Source organism: Schistocerca serialis, chromosome 9 (genome assembly GCF_023864345.2).
Source record: "Schistocerca serialis cubense isolate TAMUIC-IGC-003099 chromosome 9, iqSchSeri2.2, whole genome shotgun sequence".
NCBI classification, from domain to species: domain Eukaryota; kingdom Metazoa; phylum Arthropoda; class Insecta; order Orthoptera; family Acrididae; genus Schistocerca; species Schistocerca serialis.
This window is the reverse complement of record NC_064646.1, coordinates 319,736,780-319,751,953: the sequence shown is the minus strand read 5'-3', so window position 1 is coordinate 319,751,953 and position 15,174 is coordinate 319,736,780. Positions and strand designations below refer to the sequence as shown.

Here is a 15,174-nt window from a genome sequence, read left to right as displayed (position 1 = left end):
ACAGGCAAATGGAAAAACTGGTAAAATAGGACCTCGGGGAAGATCAGTTTGGATTCCGTAGAAATCTTGGAACACGTGAGGCAATACTAACCCTATAACTTATCTTAGAAAATAGATTAAGGAAAGGCAAACCTACATTTCTAGCATTTGTAGACTTAGAGAAAGCTTTTGACAATGTTGACTGGAATACTGTCTTGCAAATTCTAAAGGTGGCAGGGGTAAAATACAGGGAGCAAAAGGCTATTTACAATTTGTACAGAAACCAGATGACAGTTATAAGAGTGGAGGGGTATGAAAGGGAAGCAGTGGTTGGGAAGGGAGTGAGACAAGGTTGTAGCCTCTTCCCGATGTAATTCAATCTGTATATTGAGCAAGCAGTAAAGGAAACAAAAGAAAAATTCAGAGTAGGAATTAAAATCCATGGAGAAGAAATATAAACTTTGAGGTTTGCCGATGACATTGTGAGACAGCAAAGGACTTGAAAGAGCAGTTGAACAGAATGGACAGTGTCTTGAAAGGAGGATATAACATGAACATCAAGAAAAGCAAAACGAGGATAATTGAATGTAGTCGAATTAAATCGGGTGATGCTGAGGGAATTAGATTAGGAAATGAGACACTTAAAGTAGTAAAGGAGTTTTGCTATTTGGGGAGCAAAATAACTGATGATGGTCGAAGTAGAGAAGATATAAAATGTAGACTGGCAATGGCAAGGAAAGCGTTTCTGAAGAAGAGAAATTTGTTAACATCGAGTATAGATTTAAGTGACAGGAAGTCGTTTCTGAAAGTATTTGTATGGAGTGTAGCCATGTATGGAAGTGAAACATAGACGATAAATAGTTTGGACAAGAAGTGAATAGGAGCTTTTGAAATGTGGTGCTACAGAAGAATGCTAAGGATTAGATGGGTAGATCACATAACTAATGAGGAGGTATTGAACAGAATTGGGGAGAAGAGGAGTTTGTGACACAACTTGACAAGAAGAAGGGACCGGTTGGTAGGACATGTTCTGAGGCATCAGGGGATCACAAATTTAGCATTGGAGGGCAGCGTGGAGAGTAAAAATCGTAGAGGGAGACCAGGAGATGAATACACTAAGCAGATTCAGAAGGATGTAGGTTGCAGTAAGTACTGGGAGATGAAGAAGCTTGCACAGGATAGAGTAGCATGGAGAGCTGCATCAAACCAGTCTCAGGACTGAAGACAACAACAACAACAACGACAACAACAACAACATGGTGCCTTATACTGTCATAGGAATACTAATCTAGGAAGTTGTATTATCCAACTCAGAAGGAAACAACAGAGAACACCTCCTCTCAGCAAAATTGCTGATCACTTAATGATTGTACAGACAGCGATTGCATGACTGGAGGCAGACTGCTTATTTCAGCTTGTTCACAGCCTACATGCATAGAAAACTACCAATTTTCTCAGTGTTCAGCCTGCATACAAAGTCTCAAGTCTGTGGAAATTGAATGTACATTTGGATTAATCTGTTTGGACCCAAGCTGTTACATCAATACTTTTTCAAGCCTTATTTAAATTTGTTGTTATAGGTCCTATATTCAATATTTTTGTTTAAGCAATTAACAGGCTAATAGCTGAAATTGTATAAAATGAAAGTAAGCAATCAATGTATTTAATTATATAATATACTGATTGGTTTTGTTTTGATAAGATGACATTTTGATTGATTTTGTTTTAAAAAAGTGATATTTGACATTTCTGATACTTTTAGTTACCTTTCTGTATATTTTAATTAAATTCCTACTTGTTAAAGATAGGTTTGGTTAAAATGGGGCTATTAGTGAAAAAAAAGTCAGGAATAATTTATTTTTAACAATGAACCCATCATCATCCCATATTTTGCTGTGTAATTTACAACAGTACTATGTATTTATGGAAATATGAAATTTTCAGATTATGTACTTCATAGAAAAAAAAAAAAATCACAATTTCAGTTTTTATTTCGGAAAAAAAAAAAAAAAAAATCTTGATTAGAACCTATGTTGTGTTGTATATCACTGGAAAGAAGACATAAAATAATGCAAAATATGATACCTTTTCCATATCTCTAGCTCTATTGGGAGGCTGGTAGAGCAATTTTTGGCTAGTTTTGAAAATTTTACATAGCCATATTGACATAAAAAATTGAAATTAGATATTTTTCTTAGTCTCAACACCCACTAAGAGTACACAAAATTTTAGCAAAATTTCACCTGGTCCTTCTCCAAAACCCAAGCCACCTTCCTGGATGTTGACCTTCATCTTGTTGAAGCTCACATCCACACCTCTGTCCATATCAAACCCACAAACAAACAACAGTACCTTCACTTTGATAGCTGCCATCCTTTCCACATCAAACGCTCCCTTCCCTACAGCCTAGGTATTCGTGGCAAACGTATCTGCTCCAGTGACGAATCCCTCAACAACTACACCAATAACCTGACCAGTGCTTTCCTCTCCCGCAACTATCCTGCAGACCTTGTCCACAAACAGATTTCCCGAGCAATACATTCCTCCCTGGCCAACAACAATGTTCCTACCCCCAGACCACACAGAAGCATCCCCCTTGTCACCCAATATTATCCTGGCCTCGAAAACATCAACGAATTACTCCGCCAGGGATATGACTTTCTCAAGTCAACCCCTGAAATGAGATCATCCCTTGACAAAATTCTCCCCACACCACCCAGAGTTGCCTTTCGTCGCCCCCCTAACCTCCGTAACATCCTTGTTAAACCCTACAATATTCCCAGACTACCTTCTCTACCCAGCGGTTCCTACCCCTGTAACCGACCTCGCTGCAAAACCTGCCCCATGCATCCCCCCCACAACCACCTACTCCAGCCCCGCTACTGGTAAAACATACACAATTCAAGGCAGGGCTACGTGTGAAACTACACATGTCATTTATCAACTGACATGCCTGCACTGCACAGCCTTTTACATCGGCATGACAACAACCAAACTGGCTGAGCGCATGAACGGACACAGACGAACTGTCCGCCTAGGAGATGCCCAATACCCAGTAGCGGAGCATGCCCTCCAGCATAATTCTAGGGACCTAGGAACCTGCTACACCGTATGTGCCATTTGGCTTCTCCCACCCAACACCAGTCCCTCTGAACTGCGGAGATGGGAACTTGCACTCCAACACATCCTTTCATCCCGCCATCCCCCTGGACTGAACCTACGTTAAACAACCTCACTCCCATTCACTCTTCAGTCTTCTCATCTTTCCCTTTCCTCTTTAGCCATTCACGCATCTTTTCATCCTACATAGTTGTGTTTATCTTTATACTATATACCTCTTTACTTCTGTATGCATCCTCTTTGGTTTGAAGCTGGCACAGTACTTACAGTAGAATATCTTTGGCTTCCCTCTGACAACCATGCCTCCATCCTTGCTACCCTCCCTGTTTACCTTTCCCTGTTGCTTCATAACCTGGGTTGTGAGTAACTGAATCCACTTTCCCTTCTTCCCTTTTTTCCCCTCTCTCCTCCCTGATGAAGGAACAAAGTTCCGAAAGCTAGGAATGTAAATTTTCAGTTTTGTTTTATGTGTATCTATCGGTTGTACTGAGCTGAGGTAAGTACTGGCCAGCCCCTCTATCTCTTTGTTAGTATTTGTTTCACATCTTATATGAGATTTTCCATTAATCATTTAGAGCTTGTAGTAGAAGAGATTTGTTTCACAGTGTCAAAGATGAAGAAGTGCCTGTAACTCTTAAGGTATCCATCTTAGAGACCATGTTTACTCGACTGTTTTGCTTCAAATGATTGTTCTTGTCATATCTCTGAATATTGATGATTCCTCCTGGGACACCCTGTATAGTGACACAAATAAATAGGATTCTGAAGCTATTTATCTTATGTTGCCTAAATGAAAAAACTATCTGGATAATAACTATAAAACATTCTGGAAAAGAACTTGCATACAAAGTGAATCAAGACAATCTGCAACTATGTAATTAATCATACACACAGAAGAAACATGATGTTTGAGGTGCATTAGCCCATTGTCACATAAAATGAGGAATATCAGGAAAACTTTTCCATTAAGGAAACAAAGAAAAGACAAAGTGGTACTGGAATTTGAAATCTAGAGGACAATATGAATGAGTGTGACAGACAACACTCATAAAAATAGGATATGCGACATGTGTGACAGGGAATGAAATTGGTCTGCCTAATCATATTCAAGAGCTTTGTAAAACATATCGTACAAAGAGAAAGAATGAAATCACAAACCTGTACTGTTGTGTAGATATTTTCTGTTTTGAGTTCAAGCAATGTCTTTAGGAAACTTTTGTGATCTACACAACGTAGGAGTGTGTAAATGGCTGGGACATTCTTATAGCATAAGTTCACAAGCACTCCAAGTGAAAGAGTACCAACTGTATTTTTCTCATTTATTATCCATGACGATAGTATTGACACTAGTTTTGTTAAATGTGCTTCTTGCCATGGGATTACTGCTCCATAAGTCACATCCTGTAAAATATAGACATTTCAAATTATTACTGCACAGCCTTGGTACATAATACCATGTTGACACAATCACATTACCTTATACATAGCATTTTATCAATGGACAATATATGCAGTAACAAGAAATACTATAGAGAACTAGTGTGTGTTTAATTTTTCTTGGGTCAAATGCTGCAGTTTGCAAACAACTTAAGGTTTTGATTTAAATTCACAGTCTAGCTAAAATGGTCATTTCAGCCGTCATTCAATTATTACCCTTGTACCAAACCATAGGGATGCTTTAGATAAGGGCTGATAACGGAATATTAGTACCTTACTCCATTAAAATGCTAGTGTAATTAAACTATGCTAATTATAGCTGTTGCTGTGTTATTGTTAGAAATCATGTCTACATCTACATAACTACTCTGCGATTCACACTTAAGTGCTTGGCAGAGGGTTTATCAAACCACCTTCAGACTATTTTTCTATCCTCCCACACTCTAAAGCGTGCAGCAAAAATGAACACTTAAATCTTTCTGCACGAGCTCCAATTTCTCTTATTTTATTATAACGATCATCTCTCTCTATATAGGTTGGGCGTCAACAAAATATTGTTGATTGAAATTTCGTGAAAAGATCTAGCTACAATGAAAATGTCTGTTTCAATGATTATCATCCCCAACTCGCACATCATTTCCATGACACATTCTTCCCTGTTGCGTGATAATACAAAACAAGCTGTCATTCTCTGAACTTTTCTGATGTCCTCAGTCAATCGCATCTTGTAAGGATTCCACATTGGACAGGAATACTCCAGAACAGGATGGAGATATATAATAAAGGTAATCTCTTTAGTAGCTCTGTCCCATCTCATAAGTGTTCTGGCAATAAAACCCAGTTCCCCACAACATTTTTCTATGTGTCTGTTCCAGTTTAAGCTGTTTGTAATTATAATCCCTATGTATTTACTTGAAATGACAGCCTTTAGATTTGCACGATTTTCTGGGGAACAGAAATTTAACCAATTCCTTTTAGCACTCATGCGGATGAAGTCACATTTTTTACTGTTTGGAGTTAAATGCAACTTTCTGCACCACACAGACATATTGTCTAAATCATTTTGCAATGGGCCTTGATCTTCTGATGACTTCCTAGATGGTAAATGACAGCATCATCTGCGAATAGTCTAAGATGGCTGTTGTGTGTGGGTGTTTGCAGCTCATCGGTGCTCAACATAGAGGTTACCTGTAGCCTTATCCATATTAAGAGAAAGAAATTTGGGTAAAATGACAAATTGCTAGCACACAGTGAGGAGGAAACTTATAAAATGGCATTAACTCACTCACTCCAACCTCACTTGCATTAACCCACACAATCACTGTATCTTCAAGGCCGCAATACAATGGAGAAGGGTGATAGGGGCTATACATCGGAGTAAAAGTCACAAAGAGCTAAAAGAGGCAGAGGGAACTGTGACTGGCTGACACCTTACAAAAAATGTGGATGAGCCAGTCACCCTGTTAACACATTAAGACCATCTACCTAAATTTTGAGGAAACAAATCCTTAAAACTCTCACCATATCCATTTCCATGTCACTTAAAATAGAGTGCAAGAATGTCACTGTCCTCTGGATCCAAAATAAAACACAATCTAGTAAAATGTGGCGCATAGTGATCTGAACACCACACATTGGCGGGCTGTCACGCAGGAGCATGAAGCCGTGCATCATAGGGCTGTGTCCTATGCAAAGACGAGTGGAGGACCTCATCCCACTGACGTGGCTGGAAGGAGGTACGCCACAGCCAGGTTGTGGGCTCTACTAGATAGATCTTATTGTCTGTCACTTCCAGCTACTCATCCTCCCATTGACGCAAGGCTCTGTACTTAAATAGCGAGGCTATAGCACGCTCTGAAATAACTGAGGATCACGACATGCCTCCTTGGCTGCCAAATCTGCCCTTTCATTCTCCATCATACCCATGTAACCTGGTAACCAGAAGAAAGATGCCTCCTTCCACAGCCACTGTAGTTGAAGAAGGGCATCCTGGATATTTCAGACTACTTTATCTGGTGAGTACATACATTGTAGAGAGTGGAGAACACTCAAGAGAATCAGAAAAGACAAGGAATTTAGCACTCCAAGAACGTCTCAAGTGCTCCAGTGCCAGTAAGACTGCATATAACTACGAATCGAAGACAGTAAAGTCTCGAAGTTGGTTGGGTGGTTTGTTTGGGAGAGGGGACCAAACAACCAGGTCATCAGTCAAAGTCTCGAGAGAGTCAGGCCTTGAGGACAGGACCTGAGAAAAAAACAGAGCAACCAACGGATTCCCTCCCCCCATTTAGAGCCATCCGTAAAGACAGCTACATTGTTGTGGTGCTCATTTAAAATGTCAGAAAATATTGGATTAAAATCAGAAGCAGAAGTGTAATCTCTTCTGTACTGCATCAAATTGAAAATTTCTCTGGGCCTCTGCAGGAACCATGGTGACAGGCAGTTGAAACCCTGGATTTGGGGTTGTACATGCTCCACATCAAATACCTCCAGCACATGCTGGACGCAGATTCCAAACTGCATTGTTGCTCATGAAAGATTGGAGGAAAGGCATTCCAGAGGCAGACAAGCAGCAGTATGTTATGCACGGGCAGTTGGAGCTACCACCACATGACGAGTGATGGTCAGCATAGAAAATGAGTAAACTGAGTATGGGACTAGTCCCGTAAACACCTGTGGCCAGGCTACTCACAGGGTGGATAGTGTCAATAATCCGAAGGTAAGAAGGCCATGCTGACCCATACACAGTGCATTCCAGTCTAGCCTCGAATGCAAGAAAGCCCTATAAAACTGGAACAGATGCACCCTGTCTGCTATTCAAGACCTGTGGCTAGGGCACTTTATGATATTCAGTGCCTTCTGGGATCTGACTCATGTTTCTCAGGTGAGGTAACCATTACAGTTTGGACACCAAAATCATCCACAAATAAGGCACACTGTAAAGGACGCCTTACCGTGGACGTGGTATTGTTTATGGCTATAGAACGAAGAGTAACATTTAAAACATTGCCCTGAAGAACACCATTCTCCTCTTCAAAACAATCTGATAGCATGTTACCAAGCCAAAACTTAGAAAAGCTCTTGAACAGGAAGGACTGTGTGAAATCGGGAGCTGGTCACGAAAGCCCCATTGATGGAGTTGCATAAGAATATTGTGTCTCTAAGTAGTGTCATAAGCTCTACTGATATCAAAGAATATACGGAGACAGTGATGTTTACATAGGGGAGCCTGCTGAATAGCTGCCTCTAGTAAGTTCAGATTCTCAACAGTGGACCGAAATCTCCAGAATCAACACAGAGTGCCTAATGAGTTGTCTGGTCTCTAACAACCAGATCAGGAGATGGTTGACCACGGACTCCTGTGTCTTCCCTACAGTGCATTAAGGCTCCGGTAGCCACTGAGACACGTGCAGCCCTTTCCTGGTTTGAGGAGTGGTATCAGAATTCTCTCTCCACTTGTGGGACAGTCATGTAAGGTTTCCTTTGAATCTGCTGGCAAATGTCAGTGCATACAGTACCAGGTTTGGTCATGACTGCGTGCAGTATCATGAGTCACAGGCAGTGCCAATTCAAGCTCCTACATGGAGAAAGAGTACTTTTAAGACTCAGAATTGTGGTATCTGAAGCCCAACTTCCCCTCTCTGCAGCTGCACGGCAGCAGGGAAACACCGAATCCTGGCTGGCATTGGCTGTAGTTGCTGCAAAATGCTCTACCATCATCTGTGAGATGTCTCTGGGCGTTGTTTGGAGACACTACCGTTTCAATATTGCTACTATTGGTAGTGACTGTGTTTACTGGAGATCCTCCAGATGGCTTCCCATACTTTTGTAGAACAAGTGGAATGATTGATAGAGTCCAAGAATGCTTAATGACCTTTTCTTGCTCTCCTTAATACGGTGTCAAGCCTTGGTTCTTGAGACTCTAAAGATTTTGGAGTTGTCTCCCGTCAGATGACATTTAAACTGTTGGAGGGCCAAACATCTCTCCCAGATTGCTGAACGGCACTCATCTTTCCAATAAGGTACAGTTCGCCTACCACAATGGCGTGAGGACTTCGGGATCAACAGGTCAGTGACAGGAAGGATCACACATGTGATGTGGTCCACCCATTTCTGGACACTGTTGTGGTGTTCAAACACAGCCATCTGGTTGAACAGCACCCAGGTAGCTCTACTGATCAATTATTTTGGTAGCTTCTGCTCAAGTAATGCTCCATTTTTATGATGAAAAGTGGTCACTGGAATAATGGACATCAATTGCTTCCCACTGTGCTGAGTCTGCAAAGGCTAGAGAGCAGAAAGAGAGGTCAATGGCTGAGGATGACCCAGTAGGAGCCAAGAAACGAGTGGGACTGCCCGTGTTGAGGACCCACGGCTCCCGAGACATCTTGAGGCTCTCCAACACTTGACCCCTGGAACAAGTACAGTTTGAGCCCCATAATACATTATGGGCATTGAAAAACTCAGCAGGAGAAACAGGCACAGGGGTTGTGCAATAAGGCATACAAGAGCCTCAAAGTCTATCGCATCCTGCAGAGGTAAATACAGGGGATAAACAGTGATCTTTTGACTCACATAAAACAAAAGGACAGGAGTTGTGGCTGTGTGATGTGTTTCAGTTCCTCTACAAGAGTCCCAAACCTATTTATGGACCACCCTAGTATGGGAGCCATTTATAACAGCAGTTGCACTTTCACTCTGTCTTTCCACTGGGTTGGGGAGCCCACAATGGGTGGAAGGTCAGCCTTGAAGCAAGATGGTTGCCCTGGGATGCCTTTGAATTCCATTGGTTCGCTCTGAAGCAGACGCAGCAGAACTGTCATGTTGAATGACATCAACACGGTCAGATGGTCTTCTGCCTGTTTTCGCCTGTGGTGGAAGCTTCCCATTTGCTTTTTTGGCCTGGACATGCTTTGAGAGAATTACTGCAGCTGCAGCAGAAGCAGTGTTGCATTTTTTTACAAGACTCTGCCTTTGGATGTACTGGGACCTCACAATGCTGGCACCTGTCTTTCTCTGTTATCAGGTGAGGAGGAGGGGGGACTATGGGCTCTGAAACAATTACAGCTTGACGAACACATGTACTAACGCTGACACTGGCAACCTCCATTTGCATGGAATAGGCTTCTTAAGGGCCGAAGCAATAGATGTAGTGAATGTGGGAGGCTGCATGGTCTTAGAGATGTTATTGCCCTCATCAAACGGGATGTGTTTCAATGTTTTAACTTCCTGTACCTTCCTTTCTTCAAGGAAGACATTGCAATCTCTACTTCAGACAGGGTGATCCCCAGCACAATTTACACACTTCAGAGGCAAAGAGAAACCAATTCAGTCACAGCGGTCTTGCCACATTTGTCACAAGTGGCTTCAATCTTACACCCACCTAAGGTGATGTTCCCAAAGTGCTGGCATTTAAAACCGTGCTTGGGGTTGGTGAAAGAGCCATACACTTAAATGAAGGAAACATGCCTTGATTTGCTCTGTGAGTTTTGTGTTACTGGAGGTAGGGATGCAGGAGTCAGATTTTACTAGATCCCCAAGCACCCTTTTCAACATATTTTGCACATCAGCAACCCCTTATTGAGCCCACTCATCTTTCAAATCCTCCTTCAGAAAGTCTACCAGATTTAAACATGACACAACAACCACGATGTTGTGGAGCTCTGTCTCTATGGAATATTCTTCAAGGGATTTAGCTTTTCAGAGATTTGTATCTTGGAAACTAGCAGTTTCAACGAACAGTGTGCCATTACACAATTGTTTAACAGATTTCAGTGTACCTGCGATGACTTCCAAACCTTTTTGAACATAAAAAGTGAAAACTTTGTTAAAACTGCCCTCTTTCCATTTCACAATCAAAAACATTCTGGCCAGTAGCAGGGGAAATAAGGATTCACCCAGACAGAGCCACTTCTGCCGAGTAAGCGTTATACAACTGAGGCACAGCACGTTCCACAGTAGTTGTCCATTAATGACTGTTCCACCTCAACAGCCACGCAGCTCGTCAGCGTACAGCACACCTCGAGACTGAGGTTTTTCTTTATAGAGGTTTACCATTCTTGCGATTTGGGCAGTTAAGTGAAGATCCCCATTCTCTGCAACATACAACATTCCATCACCATGCCCAACATTGGTCGCTCAAGCATGACCACAGCATACGGTGACAGGAATGGCTGTGTTTACCAGCCTCCAGCTCATGAACGCACAAACCCCAGCGTTTCCAAGCCCGTATCCAGCAAACAAATGCTCAGCCCCACAGGACAACAGATTGTCTCCTAAATCTTTTATATAGATTAATGACAATAATATGGAAAGGGCAGATTGCTACGCACCGTATAATCTGTCCGCGCGAGTGACCACCAACAAACTGTGGCCACGAAACAGCTGGACCAAACAATCGCTGAGCATATTGCCCAACACAACGTCCATCATTTCAATGACTGCTTCACAGCCTGTGCCATCTGGATCCTTTCCACTAAGCCAGTTTTTCTGAATTGCACAGCTGGGAAGTCTCTCTGCAATATATCCCATATTTCCGTAACCCTCCTGGCCCCGAACGTCATTGCTAGTCACTGTCCTTCACCCACCTATCCTTCCCTTCACTCTTCCCACTCAGCACTACACAGCCTCCTATTCCAACACACCCCACAGTCTTTTTATGTCGCTCCTTTTCTGCATCACCCCCCCCCCTCCCCAGTTAGCCTTCCGATTGTACCTAGCTGCCCTACCCTCTCCTTGCCTTGTCCCTGTATGCTCCCGCAAGCAGCATTTTACTGTCTTCTCTCCCCCCTGCCTCCTTATGCCCACTGTCCAGACTGCTGTTTCCATGACGTGCTGTAGCTCACAGTCTGGCCTCAAGAGCCAGAGAAAGTTGTCGTGTGTGTGAGTTGTGTTTGCATGAATGTGTACATGTATGTTGTCTAATTCACAAGAAGGTCTTTTGGCTGAAAGCTTACTTGCTTAGCAGTCTTCTTGTTGTGTCTGTCTGTGAATCAACATCCTCACTATATGGTGAGTAGCAATCTATCCTTTTCATACTACTGTAACTATTACATCTGGGATTTTCAGATGTTTTAGGAACAACAGAGTGCCTAAGACACTTCCTTGGAGAAAGCCAGATATCACTTCTGTTTTACTCTATGACCTTCCATCAGTTTCAGTGAGGAAATCATGAAACCAGTCACACAACCGAGATAATACTCCATGCACATCTGTAGCGAATGGCTCACTGTCTCTCTCTTGTACTTGTCATCACCACTTTTTGTACATCTTTTACAAGCAGCAGCAAAAAAAAAAAAAAAAAATAGACATGGGTAAATATTCTAGAAATAACACCTTGCATATTTAATTTTAATGGACAGCAGGAATCTGTCACCATATTCATCCTATTCCATAAAAGCAGGTGTAAAACTGCCAAACTGTGATATCATCTCTTGCATTTTTTACGTTACTTAAATCTGGCAGCAGTGGATAGTAGTCGTTCTTTGATCCAACATCATTTTGTTTCTGTGAGCAAATGTCACTGTTGTCATTAGTAGCATTCATCATCTATTTTCATAGTGTGTGAGTGTGATATTGTTTGTTTTAGAGTTTTAGTAGATTTTAACATACAATAATCAACAAATTCACACATCATGTGTAGGCCAAACTAGGATGTAGTTGATAACTCACCCATTCCCTCATGAGCCATGTACTTTTGGCTATGTTTACAAACAACACAATATTTCCCTTTCTTTTGTGTACTATATCACAGACTGTTTGAAACATACATACCTGCAACAGCTTCAGTACATTTACTTTCTTTTCACGAGTAAGATTGTTTCCCAAAATCTTGGCTAAAACAGGAACAAATTTAAAAGTATTTGTCAGGGCAGCTCTTGCCGATTTGTTCTTGCAAGCCTGTTGCAGAACTGTAACAGCTGACCATACTAGCGGACAACTAGGTTCCAAACTAGTCATCAATTCATGCAAACATGTATAAAACTCTACTGATATTCCATTGTTGGGCTCAAATACTGTGATATCAGTTGTGACACTCAGCACCTATAACAAGATGACAGATATAAGCAACATCTCCCTGTAAAAAAACTAGCCTTCCAACAATTATGTTAAGGCATTTTCAAAACTGCAAAGTAACATGATAATTGCAGCAGCGACAGTGATATAGAAATTTCCAGTGCAATAACTACATTTTATGGTAAAGTTAAAACATAAAACTGGTACAAATGTCAACTAAAGCAATACAGCATTAAAAAATAGCAGCCAGTAACAAAATAACATCAATAACAATTTCAATAAATCACAAATTAGGCAACTTCTTGCTTTCCAAACCAAAAAGTATATCTGCAATATGCTACAGATTCCTAATACGAGCATTACTGATAAGACCATCTTCTAAAAGATGGAGCAAGAAACACATAAGAAGAGCGACTACTGTCAACTGCAAAAATAACAACTTAAGTAGAATGTCAACTTTTATGAATACCAGAGTGTAACAATTAAAACAATCAATTATTTACAAAATTATTTATTTGGATAGCTACAAAAATCCACTCACCAAGCGTTAGGAGGACACATGCTTAAAAGACGGTTGCAATTGACAAGCTTTCGGAGCCAGTGGCTCCTCCTCCAGGCAGAAGGGTTAAAGGGAAAGGAAGAGGGGTGCAGGAAAAGGAGTAGAGAGGTCTAGGAAAAGGGGTAGATTTCAAGAAAGTCACCCAGAACCGCAGGTCCTGGAAGACTTACCATATGTGATGAGAAGGGAAAACTGTTGGGGACTGCATCGGATGAGATTTGAAAACCTTAGAGCTTAAATGTGGAAGACAAGGTAATATGCAGACAGAGATTACCACTTAAACATCATTCAGGAGTTAATAAGAGTTAAAAGCTAAGTGCATCATACGTAACAGAGGATGAATGGGCATAGGCAGAGGGGGTACACTGGCAACTCACAATATCCTGTTGCAGAGCATGCCCTACAACATGACATTCGTGACCTCAATGCCTGTTTCACCACATGCACCGTCTGGATTCTTTCCTCAGACACCAGTTTCTCAGAACTCCGCAGGTGGGAACCAGCACATGTACTTGGTTCTCATCACACACCTGGCCCTAATTTACGCTAATTTCTTCCGTCTCAGCATTTCTTCACTGTAACTACTCTTTGTTTCACTCCGTTTTAGTTTTCTACATCTTTCATTGTCTTTCCCATTCACTGCCTCCTCCCACCTCTGTTACATACAATGCACTCAGCTTTTCACTCTTATTACCTATGCATGATGTTTAAGCAGTAATGTCTGTCTGCATATTACCCTGTCTTCCACCTTTAAGCTCTCGGATTCTCAAATCTCATCCAATGCAGTCCCCAACAATCTGTCTTTCCTTCTCATCCCTTATGGTAAGTCTTCCCTGACCTGCCGTTTTGGGTGACTTTCCCGAAATCTACCCCTCTACCTCTCTAGTCCTTTTCCTTCACCCCTCTTCCTTCTCCTTCAATCCTTCTGCCTGAAGAAGGAGCCACTGGGGAGGGGGGGGGGGGGGAGGGGGGGGGAGGGGGGGGGGGGGAAAGCTCTGAGGCACAACATAAGTAAAAAATTCATGGTAAATGATAACAGCCAAACAGTTGCAGGATAAAGATTTATTGAAATCCTTGACCATGGTTTCAGTATATCTAAATATACCTTCATCAGAAGCAAAAATACACCTGAATAGGGAGATACCTTCATTAGCAAAAAACTTAGCAACACAGCTGAAATAAAAGAAGAAACAAACACTACTATAGCTTCAAATACCATGAAAATTACCGAAGTATTACAAGCACAGAAACTTTTAGCCACTTACTAAAATCACATCCTGCAGTGGAGGTGCATAAAACAATCATGCCAAAGGTGTCGTCAGTAGTTAAAATTAAAATATCACCTCCATCAGTACAACATATTTATGAAGAGATGGTCGATGCGAACACAGCATACTATCAGTACTTAGCCTATGTACTAGTGCAAGAGGGTGTGGAAACACTAGGGCAGACAGTTTCACGGAGAGGGGGCACTTGTGGTATGCGCGAGACATTCGGTACATTAAAACCCGGGATACATACTCATGCGCGCCAAAATTTTAAAGGTTATGCTACTTCAAACCCTCTGTCTTAATAAATAAAACATATCAGAACCAGCCACATTTAAAATTTTTATAAGTAAATAATGGAAGGCCAACACGACACATTTTGAGTCATCAAGCAACAGTTATTTCTGAAATGGAGGTAAGTATGGGGGTAAACATTATAGAAGTAGACCAAGGATCATCTACAGCAAGCAGGTTCAAGTGGATGGTTGCAGCAGTCAGGCAGCGATGAACAGACTTGCACATGACGTACAAGCAGGAGAGCTGTGCCACAACAGTCTTATTAATTTTTTTTATGTAACTAAAGTTTAACCATCTGTTGGCTCTTCACAGCACACAGCATGGTAATTGTTCCTTTGGATAGTGGCAAGGAAGTGACAGGATACTTGGAAAGTGGTCACTGTCACTAAGATTGTCATGTAACAATCACTGTAGCAAAGCGATAACATTGGAGAAAGATATTGTAAGGGCAATAGCTGAAAAGATGCTGTGAGCAGAACTGAAGTGGGTAGGAGTATT

The 15,174-nt window shown here is 41.6% G+C and overlaps 1 protein-coding gene across 1 annotated transcript in view; it reads right to left on the bottom strand.

Moving 5' to 3' along the window:
* LOC126419074 (uncharacterized) overlaps positions 1–15,174 on the bottom strand; it is a 183,272-nt gene that overhangs the window by 119,822 nt on the left and 48,276 nt on the right. The window contains exons 2-3 of the mRNA XM_050086159.1: positions 12,310–12,579; positions 4,258–4,500 (exon numbers count right to left, since the gene is read on the bottom strand). Of these exons, the coding sequence (XP_049942116.1) occupies positions 4,258–4,500; positions 12,310–12,579 (513 nt within the window). The remainder of the gene's footprint in view (positions 1–4,257; positions 4,501–12,309; positions 12,580–15,174) is intronic.